Here is a 27,424-nt window from a genome sequence, read left to right as displayed (position 1 = left end):
TTAAATTTCCTGCACCCTCCCACCCTAATACACACGTTGGTTTCTTATGGATGAGTAACCACAAAAAATTTTTCTCATTTTGAAAAACTTGTATGTCACAAATCAATCTAAAATAGCTGTCTTCAAATTTTTTTTTTCTTTTCCAACAGTCTTTGAATTTATGGCCTATACATGGTACTAGGTAAGCAGGTTTTATACCCAAGAGATATGGAAAAATACACTTTAAAAGGATACTATGATTTTAAAGCATTTTTATTCTTCTCCAAAATGTGATATAAAATGAATATTTTGCAATGCATAAAAAAAAATGCATTTATTTTTCATTCTCCTGCATGTACAACTTGAAGAAGAGTTTTGACTCTTCTTCACAGCTGCCACACTAGATAACATTTCCTTGCTTTATTTACACAAGGTTTTACCACAGCCAGGTAACTGTTCCACCTACAACACATTCTTTCATTCTAAATGACACTAGCACTTGTTGAATACCTGTGCAATACCTGTACACCTACCTGTCTTTCTCTTCTTGTTAATTCTGCAAGGGTTGTTTTAAGCACCTTCATTTCACTGGAAACTGCTTCTAGCATATTTTTGACTTTTTCTTTATCCTCAGTAGCTTTAAGCTCCTTTAAATGAAGTTCAGATTTGACAGAATTTAGTTGTTTCTCAACCTTTTCTTTCATTCTTTCCAATTTGCCTTGAGACTTATTAAGTTCTTCTATTGTTCTGTTCTGCTCCAAAGTCTGGATCTGCAATAACCAATTCATAAAGCAATATTAAATTTGTCACACGTTTTCGTCTAATATGAACAAATAATAATGATGGCTAATCAGGACTAAGCACTCTGATGTATTTTCTTACAAATTCTTGAGGAAACCACATGTATGTGTGAACTGTAAAGTTATCAAAGCAGACTGGCCAGTGTCAACTCATTTACCAGAAAGACTGTTGTTTCAAAGACTGCTAATTCTCTATGGGGTTTGCAAGAACAGGTAACTGGACAGAAAAGAGCCCACAGTGAGAGTTCAATCCCTGCTAGCCACTGGGAAAATAATACAAAAAAAAAAAAAGTTGCCAAATGTTTTGGCTGGTGAAAATCCTTCAGTTGCAAGTCATCTATTTCAGTTCATGAGCCATAAGACACAAAGTTGCTTAAAATAAACCTTCCTCACTTCCAGTGGTGGCAACCTATCAGCAACTGCAAATTACTTGTTTCCACCTGAGTTAAAGCAGGTAATTTATTACTGCTGCAAGGTAATAAAACACAGGGATAATGAAAATTTAGCATCTTGCATGTTTTACACACAAAAAAATTTCCACTCTACATACTTATCAGATGAGATTTGCTGTGAGCAATGTATGGGAAAACAGGATTACAATTATACTGACAGAAAAGAAAGGGATGCATGTATAATAATTTTTTTACACTAAACTGAATATTTACATGGTGCTTACAGATGCTATTTAACATATCAAGACAAATTTCTAAATACACAACACACTGTAATTTTATATTTTTCTACATGAATTCAAACAGTACTCCATGGATGTATTTATTGTAAATGAACTCCAGCAGTATCCAGCTGGAATAGAAAAAGGGGAAGAAGCACAAATCTAATCTTTTAACTCACCTTAAGTTCATTGGTTTCAGACAGCTTGGCTTTGAGATCAGTATTTGTTTCCCTGGCCAGATCAAGCTGCTTCTGTAACCTCTCTATCATCTTGTGCAACTTTCTGACAGTGAGATTGGCCTCATCCCTCTCCACAGCTAAGGCTGTCCTTACTTGCTTCTCTTCTTCCAGCTGGGTTATTTTCTGCCGCAGAAGGTTCACGTGCAACTCTTTGCTTTCAAGTTTTTCTTTCTGAGTCTTCAACTGGTTTTATGAATACAAGGATATTTAAATATATATGTAAAAGACAATGGTACTACACAGATTATTGTATAAATTTAATCACCCTGTTGCACATTTAACCTGAACTCCTAATCCTCTCTTCAAAACTCTGTAAAGCAGTATATACACACTTACACTTTAATTTCATACCTCTTATATTACCAGTTCTTTGTGCTTCTCCATCCCTAAGCCTGTGTATTACCTTTTTGAATGTATTTACACGTAGACCACACCTTATTTGAACATAAATACCTGTGCATCAAACATGTGAAATTGTCTCAAATATAAGGCACTTGTCAAATGTGAGACATAAGAGACATTCATTAGGCAGACCGTGGTTCCAATGTGGTAGTTTAAGATATTTCCATGTTTAACAAGTTTATTAAGCCTAATGTGCAAGGGGCACAGTCATCACACAGAAATAAGAAAGCACTCATCCACTGCTCCTACACAAAGGTCAGCAGTTTAGTTTTGCAACTTTGGTGCTCAGGAGACTACTTGTTTTCAGCTTGCCTGAGCTGAACTGCCAAACTGTACTCTGGAACATCTAAGGAGTATTAACATTACCTCAGAGAGGTAGTTGCTTACAGAAAAAAGAATACAGTATGGTTTTAAACCTTAAACAGACCTCATCCCAAGCTCTAAACCATTCTGATAAGCCTAATAAGAGAAGATTTCACTCTGTCACAACAGAATGACTGAGGGGTGTCTGACTACATTTGCACAGATAATCAAGATTCCAAAAGGAGCACTGTTCTTGTTGAAATGTTTAAATACTTGGTGAAGTACAACCGATGTTCTACTAGCTTCTAGAGAAGCTTGTATAAGACACTCCCCTTCTCAGTAGATCCTTGTAGTTTTAAATTTCAACAGTAGTTTATAGAAGTATGTACTTTTAGTTGCTTTAACATGCAATCTGCTTTCACAGCTCTATATGTTTATCTTCTCTTAATGATTCTCTTATTGTAAAGGACATCTTTGATATTTCTTATACATATATGAAACGAAGCTCCAATCTGCCACCTCTAACAAGCTATCACACAGATATAACCATAGCAGCATCTTATCTTGGAAACAAACAGTAACAGTATTCATTTTTGCTTACCTTTCTTCTTAGGCTATATGCCATAGTCTTGTTTTCAATCACTGCATCACCTTCCAGTTTGACCAACTGTTCTACCCGGGCTAGAATTGCATTCACATTCATATCAAATCCAACCTCTGCTGCTACACTATCCAGCTTCATCTTCTCATTAAGTTGCTCCAGAAATATCAGATACTAAGATACGATGTGGGAAAATGTGAAAAAGAATAATAAAATTTCATTAAAAGTCCTGACGTATAATTTAGAAGCAATTCCCCCCTACACTGACAACCAACTACACAGAGCCAACAGACTATCTTACAAGGTACTGGAAGGATATATTTTTCATACACACTCCTGATAAAATTTTAAATTCTCCAGTTGTCCTTTTTCAGCCAATATTTTTGTTCATAAACTCCTGGACCTACTGTATTTATTTTCTTAGCAAGACTAGATTGCCTTGTGCTCCTCTGCAGCAAGAAAAGTACTAGGTATGTGTGTCTGCTTTTGACTCCACTTCCTGCCCGCATCTCTGCTGTTCTACATGACCACACACTGTCGGGGAGGAGGAAGAAAGGACAGCTACATCCCATTTAGTGGAAGTGCATGCCCACTGCTCTGAGCTCTGACTGACTAACACAGATAAAACTGGTACTGGGGATACCACGGGTGAGATCCCATGTGGTCTAAGAAAACACAAGAGTGTTAGCACAGTCAGACTTTTGCCCTTCTTTGAAGCAGTAAGTTTTAGAGATAACAGTTACTGGTTTACAAATTGTTTTAAAGATTACTTTAATTGCATCTTCACCTGGCTTACTGCTGTGAATACATACATTTACCAAAAACTTAATCTGTTTTTTTTTCCTTGTTTTCTCCTACCTGCTAGCCCTTTAAAAATTGCATTCATTTGCTGGTCACAATTAGCTTCTCTTACAAAAACCAAAGCTCTTCTTCTCCCTAAGAACCACATTTGCCTTTGTTTTCCCTTACTTCTATTGCAGGTCATAATCTTTGCAAAGAAATAACGAGAGGAAAAAAAAAAAAAACAGTTCCATAACTGTTGCTTAAGATGAAGATGAAAAAACACAGCAAGAATGTCTCTGTTTCATGATGTTTGTGTCTCAAAAAGTTAAAAACAACACCAGAAGAAGAAAACACTGAAGTCGTTCATCAACAGGGAGGTGGGAGGGAATGTAGACAATCTATTGCAGCAAAAACTAGAAAGAAATTAAGGAACTACTGACACGTTCTTCACAGAGGAAGCAGGGTGAAAGAACACTTCAATTTTTCTGGTTTGCTCCTAAGATAGTGGATGCTTCATTCAGAAAAAGTTATTGTATCATAGACTAATGCAAATCAGCATCAAACTATTGATTCTTTGCAAATTCAACTCACTAAGCACTGATCTTGGCCTGGTAACATGCTACAATGAACAATGCACTTTGTCTTTCTTAGCTGGCTGGTTTAGCTCTTGTACTATGCCATTTTTCAAACTCTTAGTATGCAAACTTGTACCAAGATAACTGCATTTATTCATTCAATTCATAAAGCAATCTTGGTAGTTACAATGGTCTATGGATATAAAAGAATCGAAGACTGAAATATTTTGGGAGACTGTGGACCAGATGATATATTACAAAAAGATGGAAAAGCTTTGAAATCAAAGAATCCTTAAAGGATTTCTGATATATATACAGAGACTTTTTTAAAATCTTTTTTTTTTCCTCACATTAAATGGACTTTGAACTTGAAAACTTATCTACTTCTTCCAACTAAAATTGTCAGTTAAAGAAAAGATGTTACTACCCCCCACATGATGCCTTACTTTGCTAATTCACATTATTTGCAGTACTGAGCAATACTCAAGCTGATCAATGTAATACAGTTAGCTGCATCTCTGGCTTTGCTGATTTTTATGAAAATAAAATAACACGTGCAAATACTTTTTGTTTCTCAAGCTTCAAACCATCTTGCATCATATCTATAGAGAGCAATTCTTCTTCCAAAAGTTTCAGTTGATCCTGGAAGGTCTCCGACTGTTTTTCAGCTTTTCTGTTTCTCTCCAGAGCTTCTTGATACAATCTGGTCTGATTCTCCAAGCTTTCAGTCAATTTAGCTATTTGGGTTTCAAACTGAGATACCATCTAGGGAGCAAGCAAGCCAACAAAACATATAGAGTTAGGTGAGTGTGGAAATTTTAGAAAGATATGAGACATCTATTATCAAATTATTAAGAAGAGGATAAAATACCTCTCAAAAATATGAAATTTAAAAAAAAAAAAAGAGTAAACTTTGTTGCAACCACCCAGAGCAAATGACAGTGATGACATGTAAGATTCCCAATAGTGAACAGCAGAAATAATACTTAAGATTTCTCAATCAAATAAAAGGAGCTAATATATTTTAAAACAAAAAAAAAAATGTAATTTTAATGGCACAGAAAGATTTAGATTACAATTAAATAAAAACAATAGTTTGCACCCTAACTGCCTAAAAAAAAACGACTGAGAAATTAATGCTGCTTGTACAGAGGTAGAAAATACTGAACTGCAATAAATTCTAAACTGCAATAAAACTGTGAGAACCCTAACAAACATTTTATATTTTTCTGCATCATATGTCACTCGGTAGGAGAAACAGCTTTCAGTAGCTTGTGCCGAGAGATGTGTTGCTGTCTGTGAACACGGAATCCCTCCATCATGCTGCAGAGGGTCTCCGCTCATAGCCCAGCCGAATGGGGTCCTGCAGGCTTCCAGAGACCATAACCACGTGAGGGGTTACACATCATAGAAGGTGAGACCACAAAATAATCAATCTGTTACTTTATCTTCAAAGGCACCCAGAAGTAACCTTCACCCCTGGCTTAGGAACAATCATCATTTTAGGGATTTCCTAAAACAGAGTTGCACCCTTATTACCCGTGCCTGTACCCAATGATTGATGAAGGCTCTGGTTTTGGTCCTGTAGTTCTGACCTCCATAACCTCCAGTGCCAATCCCTTGTGCAGCTTAATCAGGCACTGTATTAAAAACAAACACACTTTCTGCCTTTTTTTTTTTTAATGTGACTACCAGATCCTTTCAAAAGGGTGCCTTTTATTTCTTGTGTTACAAGAAATTCCAAATGCTCAGAGGCAGCTCTTACCTTGAGCTGTGTTCATCCCCACTGGAACTAAATAATCCTCTGTAAAATGTCTGAATTTTATTTTTCTCCTGTGCAAAGCATGACAAGAGCATGTGGTAGCAGCTGGCCCAGCATCAGACCAGAAAGAGGGCCGTGCCTATGCAGTCGCTAGGCCATTTCCCTCAATAACCCAGCGGTCACCAAGACAGTCGTATGCTGACTCCAGCTGAGCACAAAAAGCAGCATGCAGGATGTAGCTACAAGGTCCTTCACATCATAATAGTGATTATTTGTTCTCTTTTCCAACATAACTAGACATTCTCGTCATCTTAGTATTATCTTGACAGTAAAAAAGCTGCACTGTTCTGGTTTGATAAGATGATATCTTAAACTACCACTGATTTATATGCACAGATGGGCATTTAAGTTCAGACAATCTATAATCAGATCAGTTGTTCCTACCTCAGGTCAGATGGGTAAGTAGTCAAGGGAAAAAGCTTCAGCTATATAAATTTTTCTACAACAAATCTGCAAAGGATCTGAACCTGCAGACCTCGCAGCAGGGCTGGGCTCTGTGTGAACTGATAACAATTGCTTGCCTTGGACTCCTTATGAAATCCTTATGAGCTCCTTGAGCTCCTTATGAACTCTTCTGGTATGTCATAAATAATAAATGACAAAAACACCTAAGAGCTGTCCAAACATACTCAGACAATGTACATCTTATAACTGATGAAATTATCATCAGGACAGTGATTCAAAGCAGCATCTTAATCCTGCAGTAGAATACCTATCACTGGACATTGTTATATTTTGTATTTTTTATAACTGTGGAGCCCAGAACTGCATGCAATATTGAAGGTGAGGCTGCACCGATGCTAAATATAGGAGAATCACCTCTTCTGACCGATTGGCTATGCTGTCTTTAATGCACTCCAAAATACAGTTTGCCTTCCTGGCTGCCAGAGCACGTTCCTGGCTCACGTGGGGCCTGCTGTCAACCAGGACACCCGGGTCCCTTTCTGCTGAGCTGCTCTCCAGACCCTTGTCTCCCAGGCTGTACCTGTACCAGCATTATTGCATCCCAGGTGCAGCACCCAGAATTTTCCTTTGTTGAACTCCATGCCGTTGCTGATGGCCCCATGCTCCAATCTATGTAGATCCCTCTGCAAGACCTCTCATCCCTCCAAGGGGTCAACAGCACCTCCCCATTTAACGAACTTGCTGAGGATACACTCCACTCCTGCATCCAGATCACTGATAGAAATGTTGAACAGGACTGGCCCTAGAACTGAGCCCTGGGGAACACCACTGGTGACTGGCCTGCCAGTTGAACCCCCTTCACTACGACCCTTTGAGCTCTACCATTGAGCCAGTTCATCACCCACCATAGTGTGAAGCTGTTTATCTCACAGTTGGACAATTCGTCCAGAAGTTTGCTGTGGGGTGTCAAAGGCCTTACTGAAATCCAGGAAGATTACATCTATCTTCTGTTCATCCATGAAACAGGTGGCCTTATAACTGAAGAAAATCAAATTACTAAGGCAAGACCTTCCCTTCAGGAACCCGTGTTGCCTATGCCTGATATTATTATTTTTTAACTGATTTTCAATAAACCCTGGCATAGTCTTCTCCATAACTTTTCCAGGGACTGAGGTTAGACTAACAAGTTTCCTGGGTCTTCTCTCATGCCCTTTTTGTAGGTGGGTATAACGATGACTAGCTTTTACTTCAAGTTAGACAGTTTACTGAAAGGTATATGAGAAATTCTATCTGAAAAAAAAAATAATCCTTTGCTTAAATGACTGATGGTAAAGCATGCATACCCTAACACAAGAAAGTTATAACCAAGTTCTGCAAAGGAATTCACCCAGAGACGCAATGGGAATCTGATCAAGAAGGTCAAGACCAAGACATATTCCTTACAAGTGAAGCCTTAAAAAATATTTAATTCTGACATGCAGAAAGAAAAGCAGGTCACTGTAAAACAGCTTTTTTGATGACACAATCTACGTTCTACTAGAGATGGATTCGTAAGTACAGAACATTGACATTTTAGCTCAGTTATAAGCCCCTAATCTTCATACAGAAACTCTTCTGAGAATAGATGTCAGCACTGCTTTAATAACATAATTCACCTTGGGACAGTGCACATAAATTTTTCCAAACCTTTGAGTCACAGCAGTAAGACGTTAAAGTTTCATCACTTAACATACCTAGTAAACACAATGATCCACAAAACCTTGTTACTCAGTTACAGTGACTAAATTCACAAAGAAGTACTAAACTTCAAAGCTAACATTTATGATTCATGAATTTCTGGAGCCACAAATTGTTTGAGAAGGGACTAGCATTCTGGGGGAGTATTTCTATAAGTACAGCAGGCGATTGCTGTATTTGTTAGCAGAGGCAGAATGCTACACTAGGCATACCCAAAATAGCTCCTCTACTATGTAAAAATATACCAACAAAAGAAGGCAACTGTACCAGCATCATATTTCCAAAACACAGATTTAGGTGGTGGCAGATCAGAGTCAATACCTGCTCTGTCTTAGTAATAAAGCACATATATTTAATTGTGATAGCAATAACATTGAAAAACATCCTCAGACAACCAACAAATTGAGTTATTTTTTCATTGCAAGAGTCCACAGGCCTTTCTGGAGGACAAAGAGGTCAGAGCACAGCACTAAAATAAATGAAGTCACACTGCTGTGGAAAACTACCTGCTTTTCTGAGCATCCGTTTCTTTACCTCTAAAATAAGAATAAACACAGCTGTTTAGAAAAAGCATAGCTAATTATTTGTATATTTTACAGTAGTTCTCTGTTACAGAACATCTCTAAACAACGTTGTCACTTGGAGATCTAGCCATATGCCTCTCTAGCAGGTAGAAAAAGCCTGTATCTGAAAAAAAAAAAAAAAAAGACAGTTTGAATCCTCCCCCAAACTAGCAGTCAACAAGACTAGTAAGTCTGCAAGTGGGCAACCCGGCACGTAATGTTAATAGAGTGAAGGAATCAAATCAAGAACAAGAAGAATTGAAATAAGTAGCATGTACTGTGCCTGCACTGTAGTGTACCACAAAGAGATGAACAGCTGTTCAACACACTACACAAACAGACTTAGCTGCAGCTGAATCTTACTAATGAAGCAGGTTCCTCGAAAGCATTCCTGGGAGCAAAACCTACTAGTCAATGACTACCAGTCAACTTAAATTTCCCTTTCTCAGCAGATCTCAACATATTCAGCATCTCAAGTGAGCATACTGTATGCCAAAACACCAAGCAGTACAATCACACATGTATATAAAGCTCTCATTAGATTTCAGCTTGAAGGCATTTTGATAATGGACACAATAAATCCATAACATATTATAGCAAAACAGAAAAGAGCTTCTATATTAATCAGTTACTGCCACACTTCCACTTCAGAGGATCATTTTCAAATGTTCAATATATTCACAAAGCCTGAGTGTTTTCATTGAAATTTGGCACGCTGACTCTAATGTATAGGGGAGTTGCATTTTTTAACAGAGTATTTGATCTAAATGCAAAGAAGTATTTTCAAGAGCTATTTCCAGCCTTGGACAGAATACAAACCCACAGTATTTTTTCTAACATAAGAAACTATTACATCAGCGGGAGATGCTAGAATCTAAAAATCTGGCGAGGTCACAGAAGCTGATTTCCAGTGACTCAGTGAAAACAGCTTTTCATTTAGTGTGTGACTTCTAATTAAATAATAGCCCTCCCTGACAGCAGTGTGCTGACAACATTAATATATTCTCATACAGAAAGAGTGAGAAGCCTGAGTACAGAGACCAGAGTCAGGATGGGATTCTGACATTGGTTACACTGCATTCTAGCCTGCCTCTCCCCTGAGCTCTCTCTTCTGCACATACCTTTCCTTTGCAAATGCTATCAGCCCAAATTCCTCTAGCCAAAGCATTAGAATACCCAGCTGCCTTACTATTACTTTTTTTCTACAATGGTGAACAGTTATGGTTTCAAAAATACTTACCTGTAAGTAAAAAAAATAGTCTTTCCTAGTAGCAGACTTTGAGGATTGGAGGGAAAGAAGTTGCCTGGCGCAACATTGGTTACACCTGCCTCAAAAAACAGGTCAGTCCATTAAGTCACTATTGTAACAGCAAATCCGTGCTTGCTCACATGTTCAGCTAAATCATGGTGACCATGCAGCCACTCCTCATGTCTGCAAAGCAGCTCTGAAAACAAGTTTCAATGTCGTAACTAAGAGACTTTTCCTGCTAACAGCTCTTATTGTTGATTTAATTTCTGACCTATTTCTACTTAATAAAACATAAGTGTTTTTGGCTTAGTATCTCAAATTAGCAGTCAACAAAATTAAAGTTTTCTGTAATTTCAAAACCTAAGCAGAAGGAATCAACAGTCAAAAAGATAAATCAAATAAAAAAACTTAGCCAAAGAGAATAAATACACGTGCCGTGCAAGTGCAGTAGCTGCTGACTTACTATCTCTTTACTCTCCTCTTTGCAGTTTATTTCCTGAATCCTCTCCAAAATAGCTTTCTCAGAGGGTTTAATGGTTGCCGATCCACTGCTGAGAAGGGCAGCGATTTGCTCTTTGAAAGCCACCAAAGAACCTTGAGCAGTCCTGGCCTCTTCTTTGTTGCTCTTCAAACTTCCATCCAGCTCACTCAAAGATTTCTTCAGAGTGTGAAGTTCTTGCTTCGAAGCTTCCCAACCTCTCTGGTTAGCAGTGAGTTTATCTTGGAGGTTTCTGATGTCCATCTCCAAACTCTGTCTTGCTATTCTAGCACTGTCAAGATCCTAAGAATACACGAAAGACTAAACCAAAGTTTTAAAATTCATTAGAACCCCTCCCCATACGCACAAAGCAGGGAGTTACTCAGAAGCAGGTATTGCACCTAGAGAAATACAGACCCATATTGCTCACAAGGACCCAACAACATCAAGTCTTCATGAGAAAACTCCCACTGAAATTAATGAAAGCCCAAAGCCTGCTGTAATCACTCTATAGATAGCTTAACTTCTTGCAGTAACCTGGAAAATTGCATGTAAACAAAAACAATTTTGGATTGTAAATAGATAAAATGACTTAGAAAACCAATGGTGAACAAAACCTAATGAAAACAAAGCTAAAGTACTACACCTAGGAGGGAAAGCATGAATACACATGAAGTTTTTGAATGTAGAGTAGAATTAGATGTTATCTCTGAGAATAACTTACATGAACATGACAAAAAATTCTGAGATTATTCTTACACAGATGTATGAGGGGGTTAAAATCAATAAGAAAAAGTTAAGACAGCCTAAAGGAAGATGCAAGTGATCAAATATCGATTTAATCTCAAATAAGAAATGCTTTTTCAAAAGATGCAGTAAGGTGAAGAAACAATAGATTGTACAACACTCAGAACAAAAAAATTTAAAAAAAATAATTATTCTGCATTATTGCATCTTCTGAAGAAAACAAAATCACTCATAATAAGCACAAGCCTGAGGAAGAGGAGGTCAATGCAGAGTTAAGTGTCCTTCCACAGAGCCTACAGCTGCCCTCATCTGCTGCTCAGCAGAGCTCTGTCAGAGTGCAGAAACATCACTGGGGAAGGATGAATGGGATGGTGGTTCTATCTAGCATCCTTGTAATTTTTTAATCTTTTAATTTTTTAATCTTTTTTTTTTTTTACTTTTTTTTTTTTTTTAATTTTGAAGGAGTCAGTTCCTGTCTACTACTCCTTGCATTTCAGAAGTAATACGTTCAAAGATAACGTTACCCTTGGTACCAAGGGACACAGGATACTGTAGGATAAGCCTAACTGGTGAATAGCCCGTAGGATTTACTGCTCAGAGTCATCGTTGGATCTTTGGCATTTTGTCATGGTTCTCATTTAGCCTCTGACACCCATAGGCTTTTCCTACTAAGCCCAGAGCTTTTAAAATGATTTTCCCTTTATCTTCTGATAAATCAAGGCTCAGTTTTCAAGGGAGAAAAATAGCCAGTGTACATGTATATCAGTTGTATATAAAATATTGACCCAACAGGGATGCAGAACCGTGTATCCTGACCCACAGCACAAAAGCAAATGATGAAATATGGAAGAAAAATAACCCATTTAAACAAAAGAAAAAAATTAGCTCTCATTCAGTCAGCTTGCAAACCTCTTTCCTATCCCCGCATCACTAGAATTAAAAGTGTTTGTATACTCATATGCAAGAAGAAAAATAGCAGTCAAATCAACTCAAAGAACAGAAAAGACAAAGTCTTCATTCCTTATGGTATTATCTGATTGACAGGAATCAGCCAGAAATAATATTACTTCACACAAGGCAAAAAATTAAGCAAGAGGATGGCATATTTACAGAGAGTGACTGAATTTCTCTAGAAGTTCCAGGTTTTTAGCAGAAGCTCAGTAAGTGGGTTGATGTCAACTGAGATGGTCTTCCTCAGAATTTAAAAATTGTTCCAGGAGCAGCTTTGGACATGGTGGCTACTTGGGGGTCTCTCAGGGTCCACCTGTGCTTGCTGTGCGGCATAGTAAGCTGTTTGCATTATTGGCATACATGCTTATACATACATACATGTATTGGCATACAAGCAATACATCTGGAAATAGTTATATAAATCAGCAGTGAGGATGGGACAGGAGTTTGGGAGCACCCTTGGAAATAACATAAATATAACATACTAAAAATACTAAAATTTTTAAATAGCTTCAAAATTGCAAACATGCAGACACATAAATGAAAACAAACCAAACCAAACCTTGTCATTTAGGTAATTATTTGTTACTTGAACTTTCTACAGTAATTGTAGAACTCTTGGAAACAAATTTTGGCATGACTCCTTGTCTTTTTTATCTTTTTTTTTTTTAATTCTAAATAAGTCCTATTAATAGAAAATTCCCACCTGTGTTAAGAATTACACTATGGTAATTGCAGCAAAGAATAACGGCTGGTTTATTTCAGTTACAGTTTTCTGCAGTCAGAGTTTTTTCTTTCAGAAAGACAGAGCAAAAGTAGTTTTCCAGTCTCAAGGAGCTTACCTAATTACAATCTCATTTCTAACTGTGAACATCTGCAAACACACAGTTGAATCAAAAGATCAAGGTATAAAATAAATAACTGCAAGCCTGTTGATGCCTAAACCTTTAAAAAACAAAGCAGTCATACAAGCAATTTACAGAATGAAAAGTAGTAAAATTCAAAGCATTAAAATTCTGAACAATCTTCCTTAAAGCCTCTCCTCAATGGAGAATATTTAAAGTAACTAGCTTCAGCAGGGTCAGCATGAACTTAAAACAGTACCTGGAAGCTTAGGCACTGTGATATCTAAAGGTTGTAGCCCAACTAGAGGCAAAACCCCAAAAGCCCGATGGCTTCGTGCAGGGGGATAAAATAGTTATGTTCCTAGAAGATGGAATGAATGGAGCTGTAACAGCTTGTGGTTTTTCTTCAGCTCCTCAGTACCCATGGCCACTGTTCTGTGACTCTGAATCATATGAAGGTTTTGGTACACAGCTTGTAGGGTTAAAAAAAGGTGCCCAACACTGACATAGCTTTTGAAAACAAGAACTATAGAAATTCTTGTTCAAGTAAAATAGATTTACCCAGGGTATTCTGTGTCAAGTAACTGACTGTTAGACACGAGACATGCAGCAGACATGAAGCGGACCACTTATGGGCTGAAGAAGAAAGCGGGAGCAGAGACTCTTAAACTATCCGAGACCTAAGCAAAAGAGTTCATACAGCACAGTGCTGTGCTTGCAGCTACCCACTCACCCCTGGATGGAGTACACACCCACTCACCTGCTGGCACTCTGCCTGAGATTAGAGAAGATGGAAGAGTATCCAGACCACTGCATAAGATGCAGTGAGGCCTCCTGAGAACTAATGTATTCAATATTAGGTCAGCTGTATTCACATCAAAAGCTGTAACTGGCAGAGAAAATTACTTCTGTCTTTTAAACGTAGAAAGAAAGAGACTATTTTATCAGTAAAGGCTAAAAAGCTGTATTTAACACTGGAAAACAGTCAGGGAGATGTGATTGCATTAAAGAGGCATATGTATGAAAGAGGCAAAACAAGACAGTGTAAGATCTTTTAACTAATAATATATATTAAAACATACCCTCATTCTACTGATCTCTCTCCAAAGATGTAATTAATTCACATGAAGTGAAAAATAGCAGAGAGTAGCATGAGAAGAGCTATTGCAGCTCAGACCAAAGGTTTATGTATTCCAACTGCCAGCCTCTGACAGTAGGCAGTACCAACCATCTCAGAAAGGTTGTAAGAGCCAAGGAAGCATAAATTACTTGCTCGGAATACTCTCCCACCTCAAAATAATTGCAGCTCAGAGACTTTCAGATGTAGAAATGGCCTTTTCTATTTTACTGCACTCAGTGATTTCTTCTTCCATTTTTATGTGCAGTAACTTTTTTAACCATGATAATTTCCAGAATCTATAGTATCTCATGGTCATAGTTCAATTTTAATTGCCCAAAGAAATGTATCTTCCTGTTTGTTTTGAATTTACTGTCTTTTAACTTCATTTAATGAATCTTGTTTTATTAGAAAAGAGAGTAAACAACTATTCTTTAGCTTCTCTCTCCTTGGCACTCACAGTTTTGTGGGTCTCTCTCACGTTACTGCCCAGATGTCTCATCTCAAATCTGAAGAGTCCAAGTCCTTTTAGTCTTTCTTTATAGAGAAATCACTGTATATTTGTTTTCATATTTGTTGCCCTCCTCTGAATTTCTTTCAGTTTTAGCACATTTTTAAGGGATGTCAGAATTTCAGTGTTCAAGAAGTAGACACACCACGGATTCCAGTAGTAACAAAATAATATTTTCTGTTATCTCCCAATAATTTATAATATTATATTTTTCCTACTGCTGTTGACCTGAATTTGTTTGAGAATTATCACACTCCAATATCTCATTCTAGAGTAATTACAATAAACTCAGAGCCCACTATTTTGTAATTGCTTTTTATTAAAATTGCTTTGTTTCTATATAACTATTCAGTCCTGCCTTTATGCATCATATTATATCTATCTACTCATGTTAACTGACTCCTTCAAAGAATTCTAGCTATATCTACAGTGCATGATTTTTAAATATATATATATATAAATATATATATCCCTAATATATAGTATTTTTTCTTATTTCTCAAGATTTCAGCTGTGCACCGAGAAGGTTTGTTGGTCTGTCATTTCATCAAATAATCTTTTTAAGGAAGGGGATGCTAGTCAAATCAGTACTTGTGGTCCCAAGGCTGGTTTAGAACTTCTGACTCAACACTATCTACTCCAAATTGATTGAGGACTTCAAATTCAATTTTCCAAATCTATGAATTGCTTCCTATAGTTCTCCTTGCCTAAAGAAAAATAAGCAATAAAACACATCACCACAGCTGAAGCAGATTTAGAGAAGACACAATAGGTTCACATTCCGAAAGTGCTATAGCTTTTTGTTATGGTTTTAAATAAACATAAATTTAATTGCTCGTTTACCTAACTTATATGGTTATAAACAGCAAAAATGGAAATCTTTGCTTTTATTTAATGCAATAGATTAAAACAGGCTAAGAAAGATCATTTTTCTCTTATTATTTCACATGTATGACACCACAGAAGTATGCCACACAGAAGCGTTCCACACCCTATTTAAAAGCCATTACTGTGGCTTTGCATATGAGATTACAATAATATTGATGTTTATCTCCAGCACCAGCTTTCATCTTAACTTCTAAAGGAAAAAAAAGAAAAATAACAAAGAAAACAAACACGGCTGAAATTTTCTTTTTGTATTGAGTTGTACATTTTTGACTTTAGGAATGGCTATGCTTGAATTTAAACCGATGAGAAAATTTATTTTTATTTACATTAATTTTTAATATATGTGGGCTTCCAATACTAGAAAGTATCCAACCACATTTGCTTGTCCATTTATATGCTAGAATCATGTCAAACAGGTGCTTGTAAGTTTGACAATGTTGTTTCAGAAGCTCTGCAGAAGTCTTGCCACAAAATACCAGCAGAAGAGATGATGGCATGAAGCCTTCTCTTTCCACAGAGCCCTCTGAAGACTTGTGAAACTTTAATTAACAATCTTTCAGGAACCAACCACTCATTTGTGTCTTTCATTGTTCCTACACATGTAGCTGCTCCTAAAGCAATTTCTCACTGGAAAGGAAACTGCTCATGTTAAAATGGAGAGCTTTCCTCACCGCATTTCACACAGACCACAGCCACCTCATCACATAGTTTTATTGCCCACCAGCCATGTTACAGAGCCCCATCAATTATCTCGGCTGTGGCTAAAGCGATAGAATCTCTTGGCTTTCATTACCTCTCTCTAAAACTCTGGTGTGCTTCCCTGAAGGAGTATGTACAAGGCAAAAGGTAGGCAGCTGCACCAAAGTTGTTATAGGAAAGGATTCTCTCTTGATTCAGTCAACTGTTGCAAAGTTTTTCACAGAGGAGGTTATTCATGAGGCAAGCCTCTAAAGCTGTGCCTTAGTTAGTTATTTATCAAAATTATTGTGATATTAAAGTTATCAAAATGTATCGTTTCAATTGTGCACACTGTATGCCATGTTTTCAAAATCTCAGAATTATTATTTTTTGAGACACAATGTAAAAGAAGTAACTCATTTGAAAACTGTTTTCACAGATGTTATGATACCATCTTTGCACCTAAAAGACTCTTAAGTGCATCTATGATTTTCCCTAAATTGGTAACAAAAAATTCACTGACTTCTGAGGAGTCAAGATCCCACTGTTTGTAGAAAAAAAGAAAATAAATTCAAAGACACGTTTAGTAACAGTAACACTGTTATGCTTACTGTAAAGATTTTTTTTCCTCAGGTTTAAAAATAACTAGAAGTTTAAAATACAGCAAGTTCAGCCAGGGATTTATGGAAATGTGAAATGAAGACTTGCTACAGGAAAAGCAAATAACTTAGCAGAGAAAAAAAAGACAAGATTTCACTTCGAATTAGATGAATGGAATGAAATGGAATAGTTCAGTTAGAAGGGACCTTCAAAGATCCAACTTCCTGACTACTGCAGGGCTAACCAAAAGTTAAAGCATTTTATTGAGCATTTTATTTTATTGAGGGCATTATCCAGATGCCTTCAGAGCACTGACGGACTTGGGGCATCAAGAGAAATACTGCGTAAAGATTCATAAAGAGAAATGCTATGCCATAAGAAGGTGGGTACAGACCTGAAAGCTCATGAAATAGCTGAGGCTCTTTCTGCAGAACTCACACATATTTAACAGTGATAGTCACACAGCATCCAGAGCCTTGCCTGTATTTTGCAGTATAGCTTTCCACATACAGAACAGCAGGGATTACTGTTTATTTTTGGTCAAAATTCACTAACGCTGACAGCACCATTTTCTAAAGGGCTTTCATGAGATTTTATGCGAAACATACATATTGTTTTGTATAGTAGTAGCATTAGCTGTTAGCATGGAGATAGATGCAATCCTTGAATCAGGAAGCTGAGAGAATATAGGGCAAAAAGTACCTCTGCTTCTGCATTCTTACATACTCACCAGCCACTAGCCACTCTCACAGCACAGACAACAGTTGTTCAGCCTAATGTAGCAGATTCCTACATAACTGCTGTCCTTCACCAGCATCTATCCCTCTACAACCCCTGCCACAACCACAAGCCCATCTCCTCCCTTTTCTTTCTTGCTATGGCCATATGCTAATTGAGGCACTTGTTATCCATCCAGAGGAAACTCTGGGCTTTTTGCCTTGAATGTCTTCCAAGAGTGCAGCATTTAAGTTAAATAACTGGAGAGAGTCTTCAGACCAGAGAAGGATATTTGAACTTACACCATCATTATTAATACTAGCACTTCAATGAGCAGAAGGGTCTCAATATACTAAGTCAATTACATAGCCCCCCCCCCCCCCAAAAAAAAAATCAGGTTACATTAACAGGAATAATAAGTTATAAAAGAGAATGCCAGTATTTTCCAGATGAATTCTTACACCAGCTGTGTCTCCATTTACCACTGCTATACCACAAGAACTTTAAACTAGATTGCTCTTATCTCCTACCTTCTTTGATGATTCAACCTGAAAATAATTGAGATGTCTGCTGAAACCTATCTATAAAATTAATTTTCTTAACGACTTCTTACAACAAATAGAAATAAAAAAAAAATAAAAATAAAAAAAAAAAAGATCCAGGTTCTAACTGGGAAAGCCATTGTCTATCAGGAAAAGCAAAAACTAAAATCATTTGGTCACATCTCCTACAATCAAAGTATTTGAGTATATTAAACATGTAGGAGTGTTTATTGTTTACTCAATTTCTCAATTTCCTTAAATTATAATAGCCTATTTTTAATTAACTATGTTTTCATACAATCAATTGATTTAAAAATTTTATACTGCATACTACTTAGATTTAATTAATAACAATTTAATACATTAATAATGAATTAAAAAATCATTTTTATTATCAATTTTGCATCAACAGTATATACAGATACATATGAATTAATTAAAATTGATTGATAATATTCTAAATATGTTTTTTGAAGACACTGCATGGTGCACACGTTTGCAAAACAGATATTTAAATTAACATTTGAGAGGAATCACAAATATTTCCAGGTTGAACCATCAGAGGAAATGAGAAACAGGAACAAGATAGTTTACCAATTCTTGTGGCTCATCAGTGTCAATGCTATATGAAAGGCAAATTCATCTGAAAGAATACATGCACGTTCTATACCTTATATAAATACTGTGTAGATATTTATTAAATACTAGAAAGAAACTTGGCTAGAGACTTCTTTTTTTTAGAGACTTCCAGACATTCTCAAAGAATGTCATAATACTGTAATTAATGATGATCGTAATAAATAATCACTGTCTGGGCACACAGAAAGAACGAATAGATATTCCAATTCTCAGTCTAGAAATCTGGGCAGCATTTAAAAATTACTTTCTATGAAACACAAATGTGATATCCAGCACTGTCAGAAAAAACATTTATGTTATGTTCAGAGAATTCCAGGAGCACCTTCTCACAATATTCAATTGGGAATGTGGGAAGTTCAGGATTCTGAAACAAAAGTAAAACAGTACCAAAAAAAAAAAAAAAAGGTTGCTGGCTACCTACTGCTAATTAAATTTGTTTTGATATTACATTAGTTTCTCTTGTTCGCTGTTCTATAGTTGTAATGCACTGAGGCTGACACGGGAATTAGTAAAATTATTGTTCACTTGCTACTGTTGCTCCAATGGAAACCAGGTGACACCAACAAATCCTGGAGCATCAAATTTACTAAAGAATATTCTGAATAACTCTCACTTATTAACTTTTTATCATGCTAATATTGTCTGAATACAACCAACCTGGCTTGCATTTTCTTCATCAAGAATTTCAGTCTATAATCTGCTTACTTGGCCATGAGTTAGCTGCCTCTTCCTGGGGCATAAAGAGAGGCAGCTCATCAAGAGAGAGAGCACAGAAAAACCCCAAGGAGCAGGAGTGAAGAACCACCTGGCAAGAAAAACTGGAAATGGTTCAGAGAAGAGACATGAATAGGGCTGAGACTGAGACTTGTCAGAGAAAACTGACAGAACTCCTGAACAGAAAGGTTGTGTTCTGCCCCCTATGTAATTAAGAAGAATTTTGAGAGACAAAACTGGGGCAAAGTGTCCATCATCTTGTAATACAAAACATAGCCAACATATTGGCTAGCACAGAAACACTTCTTTATTACCTGTGACAGTATGGATTTCTGCTTTTTTCCTTCACAAGTGAACACGAAACAATGCACAACTCTATTCATGTGCTTATTTAAACTGTGAAAAGTCAGACCTACTTTATACCACTGAAGATGACCTTCTTGTAACCTAAAACATCCATCAGAGGAACAAGGGATGCTATAAATCCTGCTTTAGATACGCGGATTAAAAACATTCTTTGCGTTTTTACTTATTTTTTCAATACTGAATTTCTTTATATACTTTTGTGAACACAAAACCTTCTCAGGAGATTTATTCAATCTCTGCAAAATTAAGTAGCTAAACTGAAACAGCACTGGAGGAATCTGCAACCTCTAAATAAGCCATGATGGCACACACTTCATTTGAAAGGCAATGCTGATAATTCAGCAAGACGTTTCTGTAAAATGGGCTAAATAAATTATGTATTTGGCATACGCGCAATAACAGGAAAATATTTTTCATCCAAGTGTTTCAACTTTTGAAATATTTTGGCACTCAGAGCAAACTTGCAAAACAAATCATAAATGAAGCCTCATCTCAGTTTAGAATGTCTCCTGATTCTGGCTTACCTGGCAAGCGCACCACCCTTATTCACACACATGCTTGAAGAACAGGGACAAAAAGTTCTCAGAAAGGCCTGGTTAAGTTTTCAGTCCAGGTTCACTCTCACTCCAGTTTGAGTCTTAGGAAATTTTACACAGGTTGTTAAGAAGCATTTTCAGCAGTAAGTAAAATTTATGACCCTTGTGGTACTTAACATTCATTTTCCCCACAACAAATTCTTTCTTCTTAAAAGCATGCTGTCAGCTCTCTCATCTGCTAAGTATTTTGCCTACAACAAAATCAGAACACTTTATCCTTTAAAGTGTATGATTGTGATAAATCATTCAGGGAAAAAGTAATGCTGGAGGGGTGGAGAAAACATTAACATATATTAACTTTCAAAACTTACTTGCACAAGGTTGTATTTATGTTAAATTTTCTACAAAGTCAGTTACACATAACTCAGCTACATATTTGGCACTTTAATCTTATTTTCTTTAGTTCTGACCATCAGCTTTAACCACACTTCCCTAGTACCTGCAAGAAATTTCCATTATGGTTTTAGTAAACTGTTTTCTTTTTGCAGTTATCACTCAAAGTACAAAGTAGTAAGGAAAACTGCCGCAGTAGCTGACTTTGTTCTTTCTTTGCGATATACCAAACCCTTATGGCGAGCTCTCTTGGAGTACTTAAGTCCTTAAATCATATATTTTTCTTTCCAAATTGTACCTAGGTGAATTTGGTGAATACTTGACTTACGACTTCACCTACAGTTCTCATTTCACCATCATTCCTGCTGCACATTTTCCCTCTACAGGTTCTCCACAGTAAAGTTGTACTTTTCTGCAAGAGACAACCTAAAGCCTACAACATTTCGGGTATGAGTCAACTGAGTACTTATGATATACTGGTTTATTATGCAGTGAAACAAGATAATCTAGTGTGTCTGAAAGCCAAGACACTTTATTTCCAGACCTTAAGAGAAAAAGAAATAATAAAATAGGATTCTACTAATTCCTTTCAATCTCATTAGAATTTTTGAAGAATCTGAGTAACTGTATCCTCAGAAAACTTACAACATCACATAAATATTATTTAAACAAGCATTTTTTCCATTGTTCCATGCTTGTGCCTCAGATATATTCACACTTATACATTTACAATGCTTTAGCAAAACTTCTGCTTAATTACATGTTTGTGCAAGAAATAAAGGCTACAATATGAAGGGAGCAAAAATGTCAGTTTGCAAGCATCATCAGAAAACATCAAATCTAAATCAGTTCTACCTTACACAGTTATTGTTTAATTTCCATATATTTTAAGATTTGAAAAAGCTGAGAATAACCTTAGAATAACCTTTCGTTTTTTTACTAAAGACCGTCATTAGTGAAAGTCTTTCAGAAGTACTTTTTCTCATGCAACTCCTATCCAAAATTGATCTGAAATTTTGAGAAATGAAAATTACAAATGAAAACTAGACAAACATATGCATGATTCAGTTATGTACCTTACTAAGTTTTTCCATGTCTTGATAGTATCCTGCTGCCTTTTTCTGCTCTTTGTTTGCTTCTGAAACAAGTCTCATGATAGTTTCTCTGCTAGCCTTGGACTCCATCTCATGGCCATCAATAGCTTCTTGAAGAGCAGCAACCTGACCTTTTAGTGCCAGATTTTCTTTACATATTTCACAGACCTAGAGAGATAATTCAAATAGTGGAAACATTTTTTAAACAATTAATTATGTTTATTCATCCCAGTATACAGCTCCTAATCATCCTAATACAGACATGATGTTTCCGAGAACCCTAGGCCAGATTTATAATTGCATTCTACTACTCCTTTCTAAAAGAGCAGAAAGACAATTAAAATGAGAACCATATTCCCACCAGAAACTCACATCTTAGTGCAGTGTGGTTCAGATTTACCCCCACACAATGTCTATAATCTACTAAAGAGGTGAAGAGCTACTGGCACTTTTGAGTATCTGCAGTTGACATAAAGCAGGTCTCAAAACGAAAACAGATCATATAACTATCTTCATGTGAAAAGCAGACTGCTTTGGTTGGGCTTGTTAAGATTTATGCCTCTCATTTGGAACGACAAACTGAAAGCTGCATTTTATGCTTGAAACTTTTTAGGCAAAGGAAGATTTGAGTTAGTAACAGCTATTTCATGAGCGTATTCAAGAGCAGGGCCAAATACCTGGTGAGCTGCTGTGCTGAACAGCCAGCACCTTGGAAAAAGGAGTATTTCCAGTAAGATTCTGGTGCTGTTTTGGTACATTACGTTGTTTCCAAGAAGGGAGTAGATAAGTGTGGGTGCTTCAAAGACTGCATTAGGAAAAAAATGTACCCTGACTGGTAGCTAAGTTTTCCTAATGCACACAATTTTCAGTGCAAGCTAGATTTCCCAAATAGATCTATTAATTGTCAGGAAGAAAAGAAAAAAAAAAAGAGACAGTGTATACTTTAAAAAATAAATAAATAAATGTTTATTTGCTTAATTTAAAGCATGTAAGAGATGCAGCTTAATGCAAGTATCTTTGCCTCCAATGACAACTAGCCAAGTTTTGTTACGTGTATCTGTTGCAATTTGAATATGCTTGTAATATTATGAGGGTAAGGACTGTAAGAAAACTGTGACACCTACTTAGATCATCTTATTTTATTAATGTTTCCTTATAGCCAGGACAGTTATAGTATGAATATAACAAAAGAGAAATTCCCAAAATACCGAGTGTGTTCCCAAGTGAAGAAAAGCGGCTATACAGAAGACTAGACACTATATAAGAACGCATAAAATTAGAATAAAGTGCCCTTCAGCAGCCTCTAAAAGGTTGAAAGAGTACACAAACAATTTTCCTTTCCTAAGTGGACGTTCTGCATTCAGTACTTCAGGAATATTCTGAGGGGAGATAATAAATTTTTATGCTTAAGTTTCAAATACACCCTATATTGATTCACAGCATTTTATTACTCAGTTAACAGTTACACAGGGCACAGTTAAGGTTGTTTTAGCAAATGCCATTTCAGATATTTCTACTTAATGGTACGTCAGCTTGAGATAAGTATTAAACACAAGTGGTAGAATTTGCATGTCATCTTGTGATGCCCATTGCTAATGTTTTCAGGAAAGCTTTCAACCATATCAAGGTTGTACTTGGAAACTATAGGCTGATAAAATATGTACGCAAATAAGACTGAATTCACTAAAGTCAATTAGTGTTCAACACCTTTGAAAATCAGGCCAATATGAAAAACCTGTCTTAAATGATACCACTCTGCAAATCATTATTTAAGACAAAGATTCCTCTTTATATATATATAATAAACAAATATTCTTCTACTAATTTTCTACATAGAAGGATTAATTCATTTTCTTCGTCAAACCAGTTTTTTGGAGGGGTTGTTTGTTTTGTTTTTATGAATTAAACTAACTTTGTCACTCCTGCGGATATTCCTAAAACACAGTAAAAGGTTTTAATAAGTCTTGTCCACACATATTAGAAAACCCTTGCTTACACAATCACCTTTGACATTAAATGTTCCTGTGGTTTCTCTTTCTCTCTGATGTCTGCGTCCAAGAATTCAGAAAGCTGTGAAAGGAGCTCTTCATACTTTCTGCTGATCTTAAAAGCTTGTGTCTTGCTTTCTTCACACTCATTCAAATATTTACTAATTCAACAAAATAGACAAACCAAAAAAAATCAGGATAAATGTTCTCTGAAACACAATTCTAGGCAAAAGATATTATCCCAAGATGATTGCTAGCTTCTGCATACTGGAAAATGAATTTTGAAAGTTACATGTTATGTAGCTCTCTCTACATACTGTTTAATATATATAACTTTTTTTAGTCACCTTATGTGTGAACACGTCTTCATCTTTGCTTTTGATTAGCACTTTAAAGAATCTTCTACAATCCCAACCACATTCTCAGCACAAAATTTCAATAAAAGAACTAGGTAGCATCAATGCACTGTCCTCAGGATAGTCAAAATGGAGGCTGCACGTAAAAGCTTAGGAAAAGGGGGAAGAGCGATCAAATTACAATAAAAATATATTAAAGCACTTATCATCCCTCTCTAATGAAACTGACAGTGCTGTTCAAAAAACAGGGGAAAGACAAGCCCCTCCTGACTGATGGAAGCGTAGGGCATCCAGAGAGCTTGTGAGGGGAAGTTCACAGGCAAAAGCAGAGAGGAGAGACACTATTTTGCTGCACATACACACTCTTCTGCGGTGTAACACTGCCCATGAACACAGGGCATAGAGGTAAAGAGGTTAAAAAAAAAAAGTGCAGGTTGGATTCAGGTTAAAGGCATCCATTAAAGAAAAAAAGCATCAAGGGATCACCACAATATTATGCAGAAAAGGCAGCTTTTTGTCATCAGTTTCATCACTTTCAAAAGGTGCCTACCATACAGATACATAACTCATGTGAAACACCTATCAGTCCTACTGCTAAAGGTAGCAACATTAACAGCAGGTATCAGTTTGTAAGTGTTCCCTGTAAGAATGAACAAACAACAGAGTGGCCTAAATATGTTTACTCCCTTCCAGTTGCCAGGAACAGTTTCCCATGTCTGGGAAACATGCATTGCCGTAGCCTGCACAGATAGCAAATGTGCTATTATGTCTAAATCTTGCTCACGATGCCGTAACACTGAGCATCACTCCTGAAAAACTACAAAGAGAGTGACTAACAAAAATAATCCCCAAACAAAGTTCAAAATTCATTTAATCCAAACATCAACTCCAAATCTATTTTGGAGTATCTTATTAGAAGGAGGAGCAGTTTATACTTGTGGTACACCAGTCTCAGTACACCTGTCAACTGACGCTGAAGAAAGGAACTGCTAACAAGCTGTCCATAGCACTTGCTAATCCCAACAGCATGCAGAGATCGGATATAACATTACTGTACAGCACAGAAACAGCATCGACAATTCTCAGTTTGGAGCCATTCTCTGATAAAACCCATGAAAATGGTACTCAGTGGTAAAAATACACTCAGTGCAAGAGACAAATCTATTGAGCTTCCAGATAAGAAAGTACTTTCTAAAGCAAGGTCTTCACAAAGATTTGAATGCTGAAATAAAATGAGATGTGAGATATCACCAAACAGCTGTTTAGGGCAACTAGTTTATTGAAACTGTTAAATACTTGTTTATGAGAGCACAGCACTGTTCAAAGTTTTCAAGGTGGTCATGCTAGCCATTTCTGGGCTCATTCTTCTCCATTTCTGATTTCTTCCTCTCTAGGATGGCAATCAAACAGGCACAGAGCATCACTTCATAATCACTTTCATAAAAGCAGCATGAGAAACCTATAGAAAATGCACAGTGGGTGCAAAGGCAGTCCATTAAATGTCCACTACTAGATTGCTGTAAGACAGTCCTGGAAAACTTCAAGATGGAACCTTAGGAGAGAGGAAAGCAAGGTTGTTGTCAGTGCTTCAAAGGGGAAGACAGGAGAACAAAGAGGAATGGAAAACATTAATTACTGCTCTGCACAGGATGCAGAGAACTCTGTGTAGTACTGCACAGCACCCACTGTGAACCAGGAGAGCTTTGCTTTCTGCAAAGCACGCTCTGACCCTCAGAAAACAAGCACCTCGCAGCTTTCTCACCTCCAGGCAATTGGCATTCTCCTCCGTTACCCCAGCAAAACTAAGCTGTGAGATGGTTACTAAACTGCTGTCCTGAGGAGGGATACATCAGAAGTGAAAAGGTATGAAAATCCAGAAATGCCATACATGCACATATATACATTAGAATATTGTATTAAATTGACTGCCAATCATGCAAATTGTTCTATGGCTTTGAAAATAAGGTGCATCACCCACAGAACCAGGAGCACTGCTAAAAATAAACAATTGGAAGAACAAAGCATACACTTGACAACCCGACGAATAACCTAATTACCTTCAGTACAGCCATAAAGGTGTCAGCACTTAGATAATAGGCATTCAGGTACAAAAAGTGGAACACAGCTCTTTCACAGTTTTGCTAGCTCTTCAGAACTAATGAGCAAAGAGAAGGGGAGAAAAAAAAATGCTCTTCACAGCTCAGGTTCTAAAAATACTTTGGCAACAGACATGTTGAGTAGAAAAATATCATTTTTAATAGGGGAGATGTACTTCTTGGAAACCAATCACAGAATGCATTAAATATTTTTGACTGTATCCCTTGGTATACAATGCAAACGTGTGTTTCGTGCCTACTGGCTTGCTCTTCCCTTTTATCAGTGGTTTTCAATTAAAATCTTGGATACCTAATTATGAACAGCCTTGTTCTACTAAGCTGGTCAGACTAAGCAAGTTCACTACTGAGTCAACACATTGATTAGTATTAAGGGGCACATGTAACCACCAGCTGAGGATGAGAAAAAGCTTTGAAAGCATGTACCGTAGATTCATAATCAGTTTAATCCAACATGGTTGTTGCTTCCAGAACAGCAGGCTCACTTCCCTTTGTCCCTTTCCTTTTGCCAACCGTCTAGTGGTACAGCCAGGTACACAGCTAACTGGATCTGGGATTGTCAGAGCTGCAAATTGAGCTTTTTATTTTGCTCACTTTTCTCTTGGAGCAGATCCCTGGTCCCTGACCACCATGCAGCAACACAAATGGAAATACTGACACACGTAACATGAGCAAAACAGAGCAGCTACCTAAAAGACAGGACCACAGTGGGAGAAACAGCACAGATTTATACCACATAAAACTTACCATATCCCTGTAACAATAGGCTAACTCTGATGCATGGTATTTTGGCAGATTTCTCCTAGCAAGTGAAGCAAACAGGATAGGAGGCCCTTCTTTCTTTTTTTCAAAAGTAGCATTTTAAAGAGTCTTAATAACCATTATCTCAGAGACTGTGATGTTTTCTATGTTGCTAGGACGCATAATACACTTTTTGGCTTTACTATCCCTTGCTTATATTGGGATTGTATCTAAAAACCTCGTCAATCAACATTAGCACTCCCCAGGCAGGTTCTTTT

General features: G+C 36.9%; 1 protein-coding gene across 13 annotated transcripts in view; it reads right to left on the bottom strand.

The window, feature by feature from the left end:
• The window catches only part of CCDC170 (coiled-coil domain containing 170), an 88,578-nt gene that overhangs the window by 3,893 nt on the left and 57,261 nt on the right, over positions 1-27,424 (bottom strand). For 11 of the 13 annotated variants that reach the window (XM_048076903.2, XM_048076897.2, XM_066994193.1 and 8 more), the window contains 7 exons: positions 23,952-24,096; positions 21,930-22,115; positions 10,595-10,912; positions 4,920-5,120; positions 2,998-3,171; positions 1,632-1,874; positions 513-749 (listed from right to left, as the gene is read on the bottom strand). In XM_048076903.2, coding sequence (XP_047932860.2) covers positions 513-749; positions 1,632-1,874; positions 2,998-3,171; positions 4,920-5,120; positions 10,595-10,912; positions 21,930-22,115; positions 23,952-24,096 — 1,504 coding nt within the window. The remainder of the gene's footprint in view (positions 1-512; positions 750-1,631; positions 1,875-2,997; positions 3,172-4,919; positions 5,121-10,594; positions 10,913-21,929; positions 22,116-23,951; positions 24,097-27,424) is intronic. The other 2 variants (XM_066994194.1, XM_066994195.1) reach the window with 2 other exon arrangements.

Source organism: Anser cygnoides, chromosome 3, assembly GCF_040182565.1.
Source record: "Anser cygnoides isolate HZ-2024a breed goose chromosome 3, Taihu_goose_T2T_genome, whole genome shotgun sequence".
NCBI lineage: Eukaryota > Metazoa > Chordata > Aves > Anseriformes > Anatidae > Anser > Anser cygnoides.
This window is presented reverse-complemented; position numbering and strand designations above follow the sequence as displayed.